The 18,233-nt window shown below is 37.4% G+C and overlaps 1 protein-coding gene across 4 annotated transcripts; it reads left to right on the top strand.

The window, feature by feature from the left end:
- Nucleotides 1–2,436: 2,436 nt before the first annotated feature.
- Nucleotides 2,437–12,744, top strand: LOC308701116 (uncharacterized protein). 4 transcript variants are annotated; one of them, XM_081383209.1, is made up of 7 exons: nt 2,437–5,415; nt 6,328–6,493; nt 7,187–7,777; nt 8,656–8,700; nt 10,586–10,627; nt 11,879–11,922; nt 12,178–12,223. In XM_081383209.1, exons 1-6 carry the CDS (start codon nt 5,203–5,205, stop codon nt 11,899–11,901), a joined length of 1,080 nt encoding a protein of 359 aa, XP_081239335.1. In that variant the 5' UTR covers nt 2,437–5,202; the 3' UTR covers nt 11,902–11,922; nt 12,178–12,223. The 4 variants fall into 4 exon arrangements, 3 of the variants coding, with proteins under 3 accessions (XP_081239335.1, XP_081239334.1, XP_081239333.1); XR_014031396.1 differs by having other exon boundaries at nt 10,586–11,922; nt 12,178–12,744; XM_081383208.1 differs by lacking the exon at nt 12,178–12,223 and having other exon boundaries at nt 11,879–12,085.
- Nucleotides 12,745–18,233: the final 5,489 nt, after the last annotated feature.

Here is an 18,233-nt window from a genome sequence, read left to right on the forward strand (position 1 = left end):
AAATATCCTGAGTATTAGAGCGTTTTATAAAAGAGATTAACAGCCAGGATCGGTGTTGTTTCTTTGGAACGATGAGTCAGAACGTCCATTACTTCAGTAAACACTTTTGTCTTTTCTGCCTCTCTCTATTTTTCATTTTCTCTTTGAAGGGTGAGGATGCGGTACCTGCTATAAAATACGATGCGTGGGTGTTTGGGTTTCTACAGTTCATGATTTAGACAATATTGCAGCATAGGATCTTTGTTAATACCAATGTAAAGTACAGGCTGTTCCCTTAAGCGTGATTAAAACATGAAAACAATACAGCGGGCCTGGCTACGGCTCATGATGAAGGACACAAGAGCTTTAATGAAATGATGCTCATGTTGTTTACCCAATAATGAGTTAATCCTGGTTACTTTTCAATTAAGAATTTGGACAACAAATACTTATTAAAAATGCAACATTTTAAAAATAAAATGGATTTTAGGTGGCAAAATCAATTGAATGCTGGCTAAAAACTAATTCTGAATTCAATCAGGATTAATATCAGACTATTTTTAGTGGCTCACTTGTCTGCTGAGAAAATGTGTGTCGCTGAAAAACCATCATCATTAGACAAAAACGACAAAGATGGATGGTTTGGATAGTGACTGTAATGTTACAATTTTCAAAAACCATCTCCAATTCTAGGTAGCAATAACTCGACCAATCAAGACAAGAAATCAAAGGCTGCTAAAGTGTGACAGGCTGTTTTTATAATGCAACCCAATTCAACGCCAAAGGCATTTTACATTTTAATGTATTTAGATTGAAGTGAGAGAGACAGAGCCAACACAGATAAACACAGATGTGGGAATAAAGCTCTAATTTAAGGAGCGGCTTTAAGCATGCAGCATTCATTAATACATTAAAAAAACAATGCAAAAGCACAGCTGTTCGCAAAATTAAACCACATAGCTTCATCGTCATCACACTGCAATGGTCCTAGACTAGTCACAATTGTTTGCTTGCTTTTGGTCAGAAAGTGAAGTATTTAGGCAGTGTTTAGCATTTGTGAGGTTCTTGTGTGGGCGACAACGCTGATTGAGGCTGAATGCTCCTTCACTGCTGTTTGTAACAGCGCGGTGGGAGGCGAAATGTCTCAAAATGTCAAATTTAAAATTCCCAGGGAATCTGACACCCACTGCTGTCTGTAATCCAGGTTATTACCAGCCTTCACTCCCCCATACGTGAATCATTTTCTCTTCTCGCATCAGTACAAATCGGTGTATTTGAATACAAAGCTAAATAAAATATTGCAGTGAAGAAGGGCAGAGAGGAAGGTCAAATCGTAAATGATGATATATCGCAACTGCGTGCGCTGTAATTTCTGCTGCGATATGCCACTTTACCTGTAGCCTTCCGGATCAAGTTTGCAGGGACGTTTTCAGTGTGAACAGATATAGCCGTGACAATCTAATGACAATTTCAAATTCACGTCTGTGTACTTAACACTTGATGCATTTTGTTTGCTTACACATTTAAGATTAGATGGAAGAATGGATTTGCTCTCTTTTCATATCATGGAACAAAAGGCAGTGTGACTGATCTAACAGTCAAAGCTTCACTTTAAACCTTGGATTAAGCTTCACCCACCTTGTTCTCGGGTTACATGAATTAAATGAAAAACTTTTCTTACTACACAGATGCCTACTTTCCATTTACTGACTGTCTGATGGAAATAAATCTGGCAAACTGTTTCAGATCAGCCGTTTCAGTCAAATTGGCAAGAAATTTGAGAGAATTTGAGTGTTTATAAGTCATGTTTATGCAGCATTGGGTTGATACAATAATCACTTTTGAGGGAGAACTATTCACTGAATTTGTCAAAGCATGCCGAATCTATTACTGTGGTCTCCAATATTTCAGCCCCTGCTAGATGCCAGAATTACACCATTTGGGCACAAACGGCATCTTTCTCAATTGATGGCCATACTAAAAATATATACATATACACCATACTTAGCTGGATATGGTTCTGATTTCATATTTTTACAGAATTTACATTTAGTTGACCTCACCGTATTTAAGATTTGTGTGTTTACGTACAGTATATGTGCATTTTAATTTATTTATCCATCAGAGTAATATGTTTGCCTCTATAGTTTTAAGAGGCAAAAATGACTTTCTCGGCTTTGAAAATCAAACATGATGGCAGAACAAGGTTTGTTAGCTCCTTGCCTTGCTAAATACTAAACAATTTTTAAGTTCATTAGATGAACAAAAGTTTTAAAGTTTTCAGTTGTTAGATGAGTTAACTCAACAGACTGTAATATTTGCTTTATTTTGGCGAATGTGCTTCTGCTACTGTGTATTTTGCAAAATATTCCCAGTTACTGTATTAATAGTTAATCAGGTCTATATAAACATAATACCACCTCATATATCAACCCAGTCTCACGGCAGTTCGTGACATAGTCACGAAATTTAATCTATTGATTCGTGTTCGTGGACACGATTTTCCCCATTTTTTCGTGTCACTCAGCACGACTTTCAATCTAATGTATTTCAATGGGACGTATTTTTCGTGCCTGCACCACGTTTTTCTTTCGAGAGCACAGTATTGTTTTTTTTCTCAATTGTTATTCATTTTGCAAACTTTAAGAGCTACATTACTCAATATTTAATCAATAGATTTTAATCCTCGTTTTTATTGCTTTATATTCGGTAGGCTACTCAACATTAATCTATTTATTCGTGTCCAAGGGCACAAATATCCTTATTTTTTTCGTGTCACTCAGCACGACATTCAATGTATTTCAATGGGACGTATTTTTCGTGCTTGCACGTCTTTCTTTCGAGAACACACTATTTTTTTTCTCAAATGTTTGGCTATTCCTTTTGCAAAATTTAAGGGCTACATTGCTCAACATTTAATCAGGAGATTTTAATCCTCGTTGTATTGTAGCCTATTCGGTAGGCTACTCAACACGAATTTATTCGTGTCCAAAGGCACGAATTTCATTTTTTTCGTGTCACTCAGCACGACTTTCAATCTAATGTATTTCAATGGGGCGTATTTTTCGTGCTTGCACCACGTTTTTCTTTCGAGAGTTGTTTTTTCTCAATTGGTATTCATTTTGCCAACTTTAAGGGCTACATTACACAACATTTAATCAGGAGATTTTAATCCTTGTTTTTATTGCTTTATATTCGGTATAGGCTACTCAACATGAATCTATTTATTAGTGTCCATGGGCTCAAATTTTCTTCTTTTTTTCGTGTCATTCAGCACGACTTTCAATCCAATGTATTTCAATGGGACGTATTTTTCGTGCCTGCACCACGTTTTTTTTTCGAGAGCACCGTATTGTTTTTTCTCAATTGTTATTAATTTTGCAGACTTTAAGGGCTACATTACACAACATTTAATCAGGTGATTTTAATCCTCGTTTTTATTGCTTTATATTCGGTATAGGCTACTCAACATGAATCTATTGATTCGTGTTCATAGGCACGAATTTCCTTCTTTTTTTCGTGTCACTCAGCACGACTTTCAATCTAATGTATTTCAATGGGACGTATTTTTCGTGCCTGCACCACGTTTTTTTTCGAGAGCACGGTAGGCTATTGTTTTTTCTCAATTGTTATTAATTTTGCAGACTTTAAGGGCTACATTACTCAACATTTAATCAGGTGATTTCAATCCTCGTTTTTATTACTTTATATTCGGTATAGGCTACTCAACACAAATTGATTCGTGTCCATGGGCACGAATTTCCTTCCTTTTTTCGTGTCACTCAGCACGACTTTCAATCTAATGTATTTCAATGGGACGTCTTTTTCGTGCCTGCACCACGTTTTTCTTTCGAAACACAGTATTGTTATTTTTATTTTTTTTTGTGATTCATTTAGAAAACTTTAGGGGCTACTTTGCCCATCATTTAATCAGGAGATTTTAATCCTTGTTTTATTGCTTTTTAAATTATAATCGGTAGGCTACTCAACATTGTAAACCATCGTCAGTGCTTCCTTACATTAAAAAAATATGTATATTATTCCTGAATGCGAGTGCAAAGTTGAGTTACGGCTATTGCTTCTAAATATTCCTGTTTCTTTGCTGAAAAATACCGGTTTTCCATCGGTTTGGCGTGTCAAATCTAACAGTAACTACATTTCCCACGAGCCTTATCGACCGTTACTATGGTGATGACGACAGATAAAACTGAGGACCCGCCACCGATTCTCTTTTAATGATATCCTCATCTTTTTTCAACACACACGCGAAAGTGTGCTTGATAATTCAACAATACTATGTGTTATGGCCATCAGTTTTATTTGTTTCCAGTATTACCCATGATCATCAGCTTCCGTTGCTATGGAGACGGAGCCAGCCCGCCCTGTAATTGGGTGATTTCTTCAGTGATTTCTCATTGCGCTCAAACCACTTTCCAGGTAAGTTGCTAGGCTCATTCGTACGTAACGATCACGTTTTGCTATAAATAATTGATGCATTTGCCATATTAGATTCACATGATTTACACGTTAGGGCAACGAATTAAAGCCCGTCCAAGGTTTGCTCATTATCAGAAAAAAATCCTGTGAAATTAGGCTTGCTAAATGGATAGCCAACTTCAACATGCTAACTCTAACGTTAGTTATCTAAAATATGTAATTTTCTCTCGATCATCGTGGTTCACCCACAGTGTCACTGTAATGTGTCAGTAATAACAATATTATCACTTGGTCTAAACTTATACTGCACATAACGCTGCCTTTTAATCTGGGATGTCGAACCCCAGGCACATGTTACGCGCGCGCGCCTTTAAAAAAAAATTACGCGCACAGGAAATAGGAGCAACGTGAATCTGTATTTATTTATTTTAAGTATTTATAAGAAAATGGGAATCACTCACTATTAGGGTCATTAATAGGGTACATAAACACTACATAATCAACATTTTCTGTTGTTCTCCATGCAGATCCTGTCAAACACATCACCTGTCCGAACCTATAGCCACACCTGATTTCAAAACCCAAAGGCACTTTTAAGAGCCAACCTCAATCTCTTCTTTATTTTCTATATCTCACATTCTCTCTGTTCTCAATATCTATATTTCTCTCTCCATCTATCTCACAGTCTTTATCTATTGCTCGTTCTTTTCTCTCTGTCTGTCTTTGTCTACTTGTCTCTTATCCATCTTTGTCTGTCTGTCTGTCTGTCTGTATCTGACTGTTATAATGCCGGGGGGGTCTACAAAAAAGAACTGCCCTTTTTGTCAGGGCATTTTATTTTGTGCACAAAAGGTCTGTTCACACTGTAAAAAGGAGCAACCTCAGAAGCAGCGCCTCAAGAAGAAGCTTCAGAGGTTTGATGAGAAGCGAGATGAATGGGTGGTTGGTCGTAAGAAAAACCACAACATTGCATCCATCAAGGATGAAGCCAATATCCTGGTACGTACAATTTCATACATGACATTAAACTTTCCAGATCATCTAGGAAGTACATTCAGTGGTACCATTTGTTATTAAGTGAGCATGCCAGCGCAAGGTCAGAAAGACAGTATTTTTTGCCAATATAGATAAAGTTAAATTATTTTTTTCTAATGATACTTTGTCCTCCCTGTGTCATCAGAACTAATTTAAAAGTACAATTTAACTATCAAATTTGAAGGTAGATGTAATTGTGATTTTTAGTTTTTATTTTAGTGGTAGGCTAATACCCTAAAGTAAACACATCTTCACCATAACACATCACAGACCTTAATGATCTACCAGAGCAAAATTTGAACACACAGCAAATATAATTGATACTCAGGAATTCTTGAGTTCATAACAAATACAGGCATGTATTGTGACAGAATTGCAATATAATAATCAAACTTTCTTATCGAGTGGATGAGAAATAACAAATGAACTGCATTCATACTGTACTACTCAAAACAACAATGTGCACGTGTCAACTGTAAATATGTGCAGCATTCACCCATTTGGTCATGTTATCACTAAGGTTCTGCCTTTTTAAAATAAATCTTTAGATTGTCATTGTCCAGTTGCACAATGGCTACATAATCTTATCAACGTAGGTGCAAAACCCAAGCTCCTAATATTACAAAAAGTTATATTTTAACCTTATTTTCTATATATATTTGTTTTTTTTGCTTCTACTGTATGAGCCTTCCTGTTTGCACATACTTGGTTTTACAAAAGCAAAACTCACTATTAGGTTAAAAATCCTGAATGGCAGTAACCTGGATGCTGTCATTAATAATGTTATATTTTCTTAATAATTAATATTCCTAGTTATTTTTTATGTTGTTTTTCTATTTCATTAAACAGCAAAAATACACAATGTTGTCATTGCAGCTTGAGAAACTCCATGCCATTGGATACAAGCCAGTTCTGCTTCTTGGAAAGGAGAACAAAAAAAAAGAAATGAAGTGTGAAATATTAACCCCTCGCTGCACCCTCTCCGCCTATGCCCAGGACTACCTTCAGAAGATAGGTTCATTTTATGAATACCTTTGTGAAGGTGAGATGCATGCACTGTATCTTAAAGTCACAGTTCACAATTTGTGTTGAGAGCGCAAAAGATTTTATTATCTTAAAGGAGATTTAACATTGAGCTTAATTTTTTGTAAATCACAAAAATCTGGACATACTAATTGAACACATGAAATTCGCAAAGACACGTTTTGGTTACTGGGTCAATGAATTAAATGATAATATATATATATATATATATATATATATATATATATATATATATATTCAATAAAACAATATCAAGGACGGCGCTAAAATGTAGAGCATTACCAGAAATAACACAAAGAAAAAGAAAACAATCAAATGTTGGCTGGATACACCAAAAACTTACACTGCTACTAACTTTGAGGCATAACCCAGACTGTAAACAAACATTATACTTGTCATTTTTTGAATAGATATTATGAGCAGTTTGGGTTTTATTTTCCCGACTTAAAGATATATTGTATTGGTTATAGTCATTGGAAATCAATCAAATATATTGCAGATATCTAATACATCCAGTTGACACTCAATAGTTCTCCTGCAATCAAAAGTGCCTTCAAATCTGGTTGGGCAAAATTTGGACTAGGCCTATATGATTCAAACAGATTAAAACTTAAAACAGGTACAGATCAAGCTTATGGTTAACCTCTATGTTTTAAATAAGCAAAACACAACACTTGTTTAACTTGCACAGGTTGGACCCAGGATTCCAGTGGCAATGATGATCAGCTGATTACGCTGCATCTCACACCCTGTGACCCATTGGAGAACAAGCAACCGGAAGAAGGTGAGCAGGCGAGCCCCGTGGAGGGGCAGGTGGATCAGGCGAGCCCCGTGGAGGGGCAGGTGGAGCAGGCGAGCCCCGTGGAGGGGCAGGTGGAGCAGGCGAGCCCCGTGGAGGGGCAGGTGGAGCAGGCGAGCCCCGTGGAGGGGCAGGTGGAGCAGGCGAGCCCCGTGGAGGGGCAGGTGGAGCAGGCGAGCCCCGTGGAGGGGCAGGTGGAGCAGGCGAGCCCCGTGGAGGGGCAGGTGGAGCAGGCGAGCCCCGTGGAGGGGCAGGTGGAGCAGACGAGCCCCGTGGAGGGGCAGGTGGAGCAGACGAGCCCTGTGGAGGGGCAGGTGGAGCAGACGAGCCCTGTGGAGGGGCAGGTGGAGCAGACGAGCCCTGTGGAGGGGCAGGTGGAGCAGACGAGCCCTGTGGAGCAGACGAGCCCTGTGGAGGGGCAGGTGGAGCAGACGAGCCCTGTGGAGGGGCAGGTGGAGCAGACGAGCCCAATGGAGGGGCAAGGTAATTAGAACAAATTTAAAGAGTTACAGTTTATATTTGTAAAGGCCTAAAGTGTTTGACCAATGGGTTACCTTGAATTTACTTGACTTCCAGTTTATTTCCCCCATAGAGCTTGATGCAGGTTAGGGCTCTTTTCAGCATCGACATTGCAATGTGTGCATGTGAAATAGTCACAATGCAGGATGCATGATGTCAAGTAGGGGAAATGAACTCAAACACACCATGCTATAACTTTTTTGCTGGTTGATAAATTAAAACTCACAAGGTTCTCATTTTCCATGGATAATCTGCTAGAAAAGTTGATCTGATATTACATAATTAGATGGTCTATCCGATTCTGTACTAGGGCTTTTGGAAGGAATTTTGTGAGTCTATTATAAATCTAAAAGTAAAAAAAAATGCTACTAATCGAATGCTGAAATTACTTGGCCAAAATTAAAGATTAAAGATATTAGGATAATTTGAATATTCAAAATAATTGGGAATGTCAGTGTCCCATGCACACTAAACTTGAAGGCAACATATCTCAATTTATCAGATTGCTATGAAATTTGATGAGCACATTTCATGCTCACAACCACACCACCATTTTCCCACCCCTTGCGTTCCTTGATCAAGTCAGCGAAGGATCAGCTCTTGTTGAAACAAATTAGGATTATCACAAACAGGATGGACATAAGCGAGAAAGTGAAACACGTGGAGTAAATGGAGCAACCTTAATTCAATCGCAATAAGACTACATGTACTTTACACCTATTAATACATGTACTGCCACACTTGTGCGACGTTGTGGTCTTTCAGTATTTTAAATAATAAGTTAAAGATTTATTTGGTATATGAGTAATTTTCTTTCTCCAAACCCATTGCTGTCTTCACAGGGTCAGCCAGGGGCACAGTTGCAAGTCGCAAAAAGAAAAAGTCAGGTATGTAAATAATGTTTGTTGGGTAATTATTGGTGGTTCTGATAACTGTTACCATAGCTCATTAGTCAAGCAGATTCTCTTAAAGGGTTAGTTCACCCAAAAATGAAAATTCTGTCAGTAATTACTCTCCCTCATGTTGTTCCAACATTCATGTTTACCTCGAAGCTAATACTCCCGCTAGCATACAATAGCCACATTAGCAGTTAGCTGCTGTTTGTTACACACAGTAGAGCAATAAAAACACAGTCTTAAGGCCCGTTCACACCAAGGATGATAACTATAAAGATAACGATAAAGATATAATTCTAAAAATCGTTCTCCATATTAAAGAATAACAGAGTTCACACCACAACTATAACGATAAAGATATGAGGAACGATATCATAGGGATCACTTTCAGAACGATTTTTTTCCAGCTGTCGAACGATAAAACACTGACAGCCAATCAGAATCCATTCTAATTTAAAGGTCTCGCGCATTTAAAATGGATCTGGATCATCCGGGCGCGCGCGTGCTTAGAATAAAAAGTCCGTTATCGGTCGCTGGTGTGGACACATATATAGTTATCTTTATCGTTATCTTTATAGTTATCGTGCTTGGTGTGAACGGGCCTTTACCGTTTCAATTGCAGGCAAGTCTCTGATTGTTGAAAATGGCCCCTTTTTCCCGAGCTTCGATGCCAACTTCGCCTGATATTGCCCCAAATTTGTGAAGGATTCCGGCGTAAAATGTTTAGTTAGCACAGACACCAAACGTTAAGCCAGTGGGAAGGGTTGTAGGAACCGCGTCATTAAAAATGAATTTAATCCACTGGTCCCTGATAGCTAGGTCCGTTCTTGGTAGAGAAAACACATTTACATGTTGATTCTGGCAGTCAACAACAGAGCAACTCACGTGTGCACTACGTTTCTGCATCTTTCGCGACTGAATTGAATATGAGGGGGTAAGGGGCAGGGCAGGCTTCCCGCGGCATAGGTCTGCGGTGTCCATATATGGTATATCCTGCCCCGTCATGACGTCAAGTCGGGGCTGAAATTAAAATCTCGTATTTGAGTGCGCGTGCACGCTTGCTGGTTGATGAATCCTGGGGTAAACAAACGCTTCACTTTTAAATATCGGCTTCCCGGCCAGTGTATAATCGTTAGGCAATCATAACATACATTGATTCTCGTGGAAAAGTGAAAATTACAGGTTATGACTCCTTTAAGATTGAGCAACTGGAGTCACTTGGACTATATTAACAATCTCTTTAATACATTTTCTGGGCCAGCAAGTTTCAATCCCTTAGTAGCCTATGGAAATGTGATCCAGCTCTCAGATTTAATCAAAAATATCTTAATTTGTGATCCGAAGATGAACGAAGGTCTTACGGGGTTGGAAGAACAACATGAGGGTGAGTAATTACTGACAGAATTTTCATATTTGGGTGAACTAACCCTTTAAGTAAATAAATGAATTACGCAAATAGAATTTAAAGGGGACCTATTATGCTAATTTCCAGTTCTATATTTTTGTTCTGATAGTCCACTAGAGTAGCTTTGCATTATCCTTAAAAAAAAATCCTTATTTATCTTGAACTGGTCCTTTATGCAGACCCTGTCTGAAACGAGTCGTTTTAGATGGAGTATTCTATAAGCCTACTATGATTACTATTCTAATGAGCCTCAGCCTGCATGTCATGTAAAATGTGGAGCCAAATATAAACAGCGTGTTTGCAGACACATTAACTGAAATAGAGGATGGTCTTTTTCCATATTTCAGGGGTCTCTACTCTCTAGACACACCAGGGAGTCAGGGACACATATTTATGTTGAAAAGACATTACAAAGTGCATTTTGTCTAATTAATGTAAATGTGTTTTTTTGTTTTTTGTTTTTTCTCACAGGGGGACCAAGGCATATGCCGGAAAGGAAAAGGTCACAAAAGAGTAAGTGCATTGCATGTAAATGCAATGATTGATACTTTGCTATACATTGCAACTTTTACCCCGGTTTATTTGCTATAGTTCCATTGCTTTTTTTTAACTACTTAAAACAGACAATTAGTCAAAATTTTATTTATTTATTTAATCATTTAGCAAAAGCTTTTATCCAAAGCGACTTAGCGACCCGCAACAGGGCAACAATATGTAAATGTCTTGACCAGTCCAGCTAGTCCAGCGTAGCACACATAACCATGATTATTCATAATAGATATAGAATAGTAATAATAATAATAATAATAATAATAGTAGTACATAATAGTAATAGTGAGATTAGTACAATTGACAACCTATAAAATCCAACAGGCTTAATTAGTCTAATTTGACCAAAATGCATTGTAGTAGTAGAAGCAGCAGCAGTGGAGTATTCTCAGTTGTGAGCTGTGGCTTAGCAGTAGTATGGTTATTCAAGCAAGCATACCACATTGGAAATTAGTGATTTGGTTCCATGGTACATGTTTTGATTAGTGATAAACATCACTTGTTGTCATCCTTGCAAGTCTGCTCCCTACTTAAAGGGATACTCCACTTTTTTTGGAAATAGGCTCATTTTACAACTCCCCCATAGTTGTACAGTCAAAATACAGTAATATGTAGCAGCGCCTGAAAATGGTCGACCCTAGTCTACCGAGCTGGGGACTATTTTCAGGCGCTGCGTCATATCATTACGTCTGCTGGACTCATGGTACGGCAGCAAAGTTTCTTGATTATTACGCAGGAATGAGAGTATAGTTCCTAGCCATATCAGCCTAGAAAATCACAAAGTGATTCATAGTTGTAAGTCTTCATAGTTGTGTTTATTTTGTTCCTAAACTAACTAATAAGTATTTGAAACGTGTTTTTGTTCACAGATTGCTCCTACCACACTCGCCTAGAGGCTTTCCCCATCAGGAGTGTAGTAAGAGAAAGAGTGAGAAAGGTTAGACAGTCATAAAGGAACTGCAGAGTGTAGGCAGTATGCAGAGTGCAATATAGGATTTAGAAACTTCCTTGTGAGTTGGCAAATACATATTACAGTATACATACCATAATTGTTAGGTAGATGCTTTTTATGTGTTTGGTCTTTTTTGAATTACAGTTTAGAAAGGAGTGTCTACTGAAAATAATGACCCATTGTATCAATGAAACTCAGTGCCTATAACCAGACATAATAGCCTTATGCTAAGAATGGAATTATTTATTTATTTTTCTTGATAGGGCAAAGCAGAAATGTTGGTTGACTGGGAGCCCTGTCCAGTATGGTAAGTATTTCTCTGTTCTTCTGCTTTATGAATTAGAGATAGGGGGGTTGGCTACAATACTTTTTCTATTAATCCGTTCTGTTTCAGATTAAACAAGCATTATAACAAGTGTAAAGCACACATCATTACAGAACTATAACAGTTTCATTTTCCATCTATGAAGGACCACCACCATTAATGCATGCATGAAGGTGGTGGTCCTTCATAGATGGAAAATTAAACTGTTATTCCCTAAAAATTCCCTTCTGTTTTTAGTGGTGAGCAGTGGGCCCAGTCCTGGCAGCCAAAGGATTCTCTCCGAAATAATGAAAATAAATAAAATGTATGTTTTGAACTCCATTTTGGTTTCAGCGTATTTATTCAATTGTTTCTGTTTTGCATTTGAAGTCGTATCTCATCTTTCTGTAGTAATGAAAAGGTGAAAATCTCCAAGAATGTGACCTGGAGTTTAATCTCGAGAGGGCTGTACTAGAAATGTACTTAATCCAACTGAATTTTCTTCTTCAGATGTTATTCAAAAGCATGTTTTCATATTTCATGATTATACATTGCACTTTTATTTTATTACAGTTGACGCGTAACTTGATTTCATGTTCTGTTGTCTGTGCTTTTCAAAGTTCACTTAACCTCACTGTGCACTGTTAAGAAATACAGCCTTATGGCTTGTTTGACATGAAGCTTAAATATGAAGTTCAACAAATAAGACTGACCTTCTTTATACTCACTCATTACTTTATATCTTTTACATTCTCTCTCACTCTCTTCTACTCCAAACTCATCAGCTGACTGGGCGTTTTACGTCTTAAACCAAATGTATTTTCTTCTCAACCCTCTTGAGCCAATCGTGTCATAGGTCCCTCCGCTGTGCTCATCAGGAGAAGAGCTCCACATTCATCCAGATCTCAGCATTGCTACTCACCCCTTCACCACCACCAGTGTTGGCTCCATGTAGGGGATATCCCTCTTCATATCATGCATTTCTCTACAGTACACCTTTAAAAGAACGATGTTTCGATGTGTTCCAATTGCCAAAGACTATATAGTTTCTACTTGTCATGCACCTTGTCAATAAATTTGTTTGATCACCCTTTAAGCCTCTTGTGAGTAATAAAGCAATACATAAGCATTTGGTGTATTTTCACTTATATTTTTGTGAAAGACCACAAATACACTATGATAACACTTGCAAAAGATGATAATTTTTGTTTTTACTTTTCCATACATCAAATTCAAAACAATATGATGATGTGGTTGAGACAAAAGAAACAACCTTCATTGAGTATATTTATATGTGGAATTTGTTTAACTTTACAAGTGGATTCTTTTTAAATGAAAATGTAGCCTATATATAATTTAATCAGGGCCTTCAAGTTTTATAAAAAAATTGGAGTGAGGTTACATTTGTTTGGGGAGGAGCCCCTCAAATATTTGAAACAGTGACCCCTCGGCCCCAAGTTTTTGCTTGCAGTTCAGTTTTATCTATTGTTCATAATTGACCAGCACAAACAAATGATAACAATTGGTAAATCTGATGAAAAAAACATGCATATTTAATCCAAATAAAATAAATGGTTTTATATATTTCAAAAGATAAAGCATAGAACTGTGCGGAGCCGCTTGTTGGCTGAAGTACCAGTTCCATCTGTCACACTTTGATCTCTCTCACACACGTGATCTCTCTCTCTCTCTCTCTCTCTCTCTCTCTCTCTCTCTCTCTCTCTCTCTCTCTCTCTCTCTCTCTCTCTCTCTCACACACACACACACACACACACACTGATTTAATTATAAAGATACATGGATCACCATGATTTTAGCTTCTAGAATAGAACAGTTTTTGTCACTAGTTAAAAGACAAATATTGATTTATTGTGAAGGTCTTGATCTGGACAGTATATCGCACATTTTGTCTCCTAATGCTGACATATTTATACACAGCAGTTTATTACATTCATCAGGGCAGGGGGCAAAACAAACACGTGGAGGCCATAATTAAATAATAATAATAAAAAATTAAAGGTCGCTCTTTGAAGGACTAAACTCCCGCCGACAAACTCGAATTCATTTCTACTGTAGGCTACAGCAAGGGCGTAGATTTGGTTTGAACATTGGGGGGGTTGAAGTTTGGGTCTGCGTATTTTTCATGTGATCATGGTATAAATATTGGGGGGGTTGTAATGCATAGATTTAAATATTGGGGGGGTTATCTCCCCCCCAACCCCCCCACAAATTACGCCCCTGGGCTACAGCCTATACCAGCTAAAACCACAGATGTTAAATCCTGGCGATTTTGTTTCACCCTGATCATCTAAATGCAGCATAATGTATGTTTTGGCTGTATAATGTATGTTTCTTGATATATATAATAGTAAAGACACATTTTTATAACCCTGGTCGGGAAACCAGAAGAACTACAAGTATGGTGGCTGATTTGTACACTTTGTAAGAAGTTCTATGGCGCGTCTCTTGTGGGAATTGTAGTTTATAAATAGCGTACATTGGAGATGGCCCTGATGGTTGTCCTACAACTACAATATCAGTTAAATATACTTAATGACCTGAGATCCTAGCGATTTTTTTTTATTTTGATCATTACTATCACTATATACACAAACTGTAGTTTTTTTAGGAGCCATGTAGAATCTCAAAAACAAACACACTCTACAATACACACTGGTGAGATAGGCTACATGCAAACCAATACTACAAAAACTAATGCGGTAATACGCAAGCGATGTTGGTTGTGGTTCTCTCCTTCAAAAACGTTTTCACATGATGAACACAACAAAAATTCAAAAATTCAAAAATTCAAACACAACAAAATTTTTTTTTTTTCATTCCTTAATACAAAACAATACACCAAATAACACCAATAAAGATGATTCTGCTCCAGCATCCCATCTTTGGTCCTAACCAGTCATTGGGGGTAAAATCCCCTGGGACGCATGAAATGAAATGTGCAGGCAGACTTCTTCCAATCCATCGTGTCCTACAAAATTAGAAGCACTGATAATGCATCCTTTTTATAAAATGGAAGCATATATCTGTATGTGAGGCAATTTGATGCATTTCTTTTCATTAAAGTAGTATAGTGCAACAGCCACCATACATGTACAGTATGTGTAGTCACAGCACAGAGTACAGCACTCAAAAGTTACAGTAGAGAGCAGTCTGACCCCTACTGTACCTTTTTTCCTCCCTGAAGTTTCTGATACAGTTTTTCTTGATTGTTTACACACATTTTCTGAAAGCATGCCTCATATTCTCAGAACTCTACACACAAATCAAAAAACACACACACAATGGGCAAAACCCCTCAATTCTCCTGCAAAATGAAACTTTACATTCAAAACAATGTTATTTCTTCTCAAAATGGTATTTTGTTTTCAAATGACACACACAAACCATCATATGAATAGACATTTATAAGAACCAGTTGAACACTGATGTGTTCAGTGTAAAACACTATGATGAATGGAAAACACTTCTTCTCCATCCATCATAATGACTTAGGTATTTTCTTGTTCAGTGTTACACTTACTACAGACAGTACATACATAAATGTTGTAAAATATCTGAGAATATTGTTTTTATACTCAGAACACACAAATACACGGTAACAAATACATTTTATTGTTCCCACAAAAACAATGTACACAGTGTACATCCCAACCAATTAAAAAGTTGTACATAGAGTTGTCTACATACAAAACAACAGAAGAATTGCCTGTGTACATTTACAGTAAAAAATGTTGGCATCCATTGCCCCATTGAAGAGCTGACCTGTTGCTCTTTTATGCTAAAGCTCTGATTGTTAATTGTAAAACTGTGTGACGGGTGTTTGCCCATATGAAGAGTCAGTGTGCATATTTGAATGGCAGTGTGTTCCTTGTGAAAACAAGAGATTTTCTGCATGAAAATTGTGCCATAAGCAGAGAATTGTGTGTAGTGTTTTGAAAATGGTTTTAGAACTGCAATTTGAGTGTAAAGCAGGAATTGTCCTTGTAGTTTCGCAGAATTGGTTCAGGGGGTTCGTGAATGCGTTACATGTTGTGCTCATTGTGTCTCAAGTACCAGTATTTGTGTGTAAACAATTGAGAAAAACTGTAATGGAAGCGACGGTGAAGTGACTCTCAAGTTTGGCTGTACTCGTCGCCCAGCCTCCTTAGTCATAGCCTACCATGGACAAGAACATGGTCAACTAAAAAGGCACAAATCTCATCTGAGACTGCTTGTCTTTTTGCCCTCCCCCTTCTCCTCCCCCTCTCATCTTATCCCTTTCATCGATATATTGAAGGTTCTCGATTGCTGTGTGACCAGTTTTGACTCTTTGTGTTTCCTCCTGGGTGATTGTGTGCTAATTGAGCTGAAGCTGTGCTGAATGCTAGTGCTTTCTAAATTACAACATTGTGTACGGCAATGATAAATGAAGGGATATGTGTGTAAAGTTTTGCAGTGAAAGTTCAAGAAATCTTACTCATGTGTCAAAACTGGGGAATAGTGTTTATAGTTTGGGGAAAAGGGTGTGCTTTTTGATGAATGGTGTTATGGTTTTGAAATTTTAGGGTTAGGGTTAGTGTTTCAGCAATCGAGTAAAACTGTAACATGCCTTAACACACCTTAGATACACATTACTTATTATACTAGATCGATCTTGTTTAATTACAAGCCAGGTTGGTTTGAAAATAAGTAAAAAGACATGCATTAAAGTAATGAATTAATAATGCAGTGTGATGTTAAATTAAAAAAAATTCCACATATAAATACGTGATGTTTTTTTTCTCCAGCTATTGACTTTTATCAACCATAAAAATATAAAATCTTATTTTTCAATAATAATGGATGAAAAAGAAAAAAACATAAAATGCTCATCTTTGGAAATACTTTATTTCTTGTCTTTTACAACAATACTACTGAAAATACACCAAATGCATATTTGTCAAACAAGCCATAAGGCTGTATTTAAAAAACACTGGACTGTGAGGTTAAGTTCACTTGAAAAGCTCCAGCAGAAAAGAGAATCAAGTCATCTGTAATAATATACAATAAAGAATAATCATAACAAAAAAACAGTGTATTTTTCTGTTACATACTATAATGCATCTGTGCAGTAATATAAAATTACACAACAGTTATATCCTACAGTATAATACACTCAATCAAATAGCGATCCATAGGCAGCCTCTGAAAAAAAAAAATGACATAGACAGACACAGACACTGCTGCTGCACCGCAGAATAAGTAAATGTGGAGAAATGCAAGTAATCAAGAATGAGTTTTTACATCATGGCCTAAATGTGATGATAAAGGAATGGTCATGAGGTCACCAAAGTCATCATGTGCTTACAAGATTTCATGGCAATCTGCACAATTAGACAATATCAAATACAATGTCAAATTTTACATTCTGGTCTAATGGTTGTGCTACAGGGAATGTCATGAGGTCAACAAAAATGACATGATTCATTGCTCAGCAAAATACAAAAATTGGTTCATAACATTTGTTGTATGCAAGTCAAAAGTTTGGCCTGATGTTGGTGCAAAAGGAAAGGTCACAGGGTCACCACAATCAAGGGGAGTCTCTCTTAAAAGAGTATGAATACACTACCCAAATATCATGTGAGCCCAGTAATTACATCTGGTAATATCATACATGCTAAGTTGACATTTTTGGCTAAGATTGGTGCACCTATACTGGTAGGTTTGTGCATCTTCATTGAACTGTGCAATGTGCTTACTAAATTTAGGACATACTAGCTTTGGGACATACTACTTTGTCATCTTAATGGACAGATCTGTCGCGTGCATCATGTCACCGTTAACTGCCCTGTCAATCATCTTGTTAAAATTCTCCATTCAATCTAATTTTATTTTCTACCGTTTCGGAGAGAAATGTAGTTGCACGTTGATCTGCCAGTCGTGGGTCTTTCATGCGGAGACTCTCCTCATGTGTTTGCAATTTGAATATAATGATGTAAAAGTTAATGGCTAAAACGTATCTTTACAAAAGTCCACAATGCATCTGCAGATGCAATATAATGTAGACAACACTTAATAAATACATTTTCGTCAGGTTAGATACTGATAATTAATCACTCTAACCCCTTTATCTAAACCTCTCTACATAACCGCTGGATTCACGCGTCCTCCATGTCTGTAGTTTTTTAACACTTTTCACTCGTGTTTGTAGTTCTAACCGAATCCTCGTCCAACGCGCGATGGGTTGTGGGCAATATTAGCCGTTATAGTGTGCATCGATCTGCACTTCGGATTCTGACCGGAAATAGTAGACCATCCGGGTATATTTGGAACAC

The sequence above is a fragment of the Scardinius erythrophthalmus genome (assembly GCF_964197995.2).
Source record: "Scardinius erythrophthalmus genome assembly, chromosome: 13".
Taxonomy (NCBI): Eukaryota; Metazoa; Chordata; class Actinopteri; order Cypriniformes; family Leuciscidae; genus Scardinius; species Scardinius erythrophthalmus.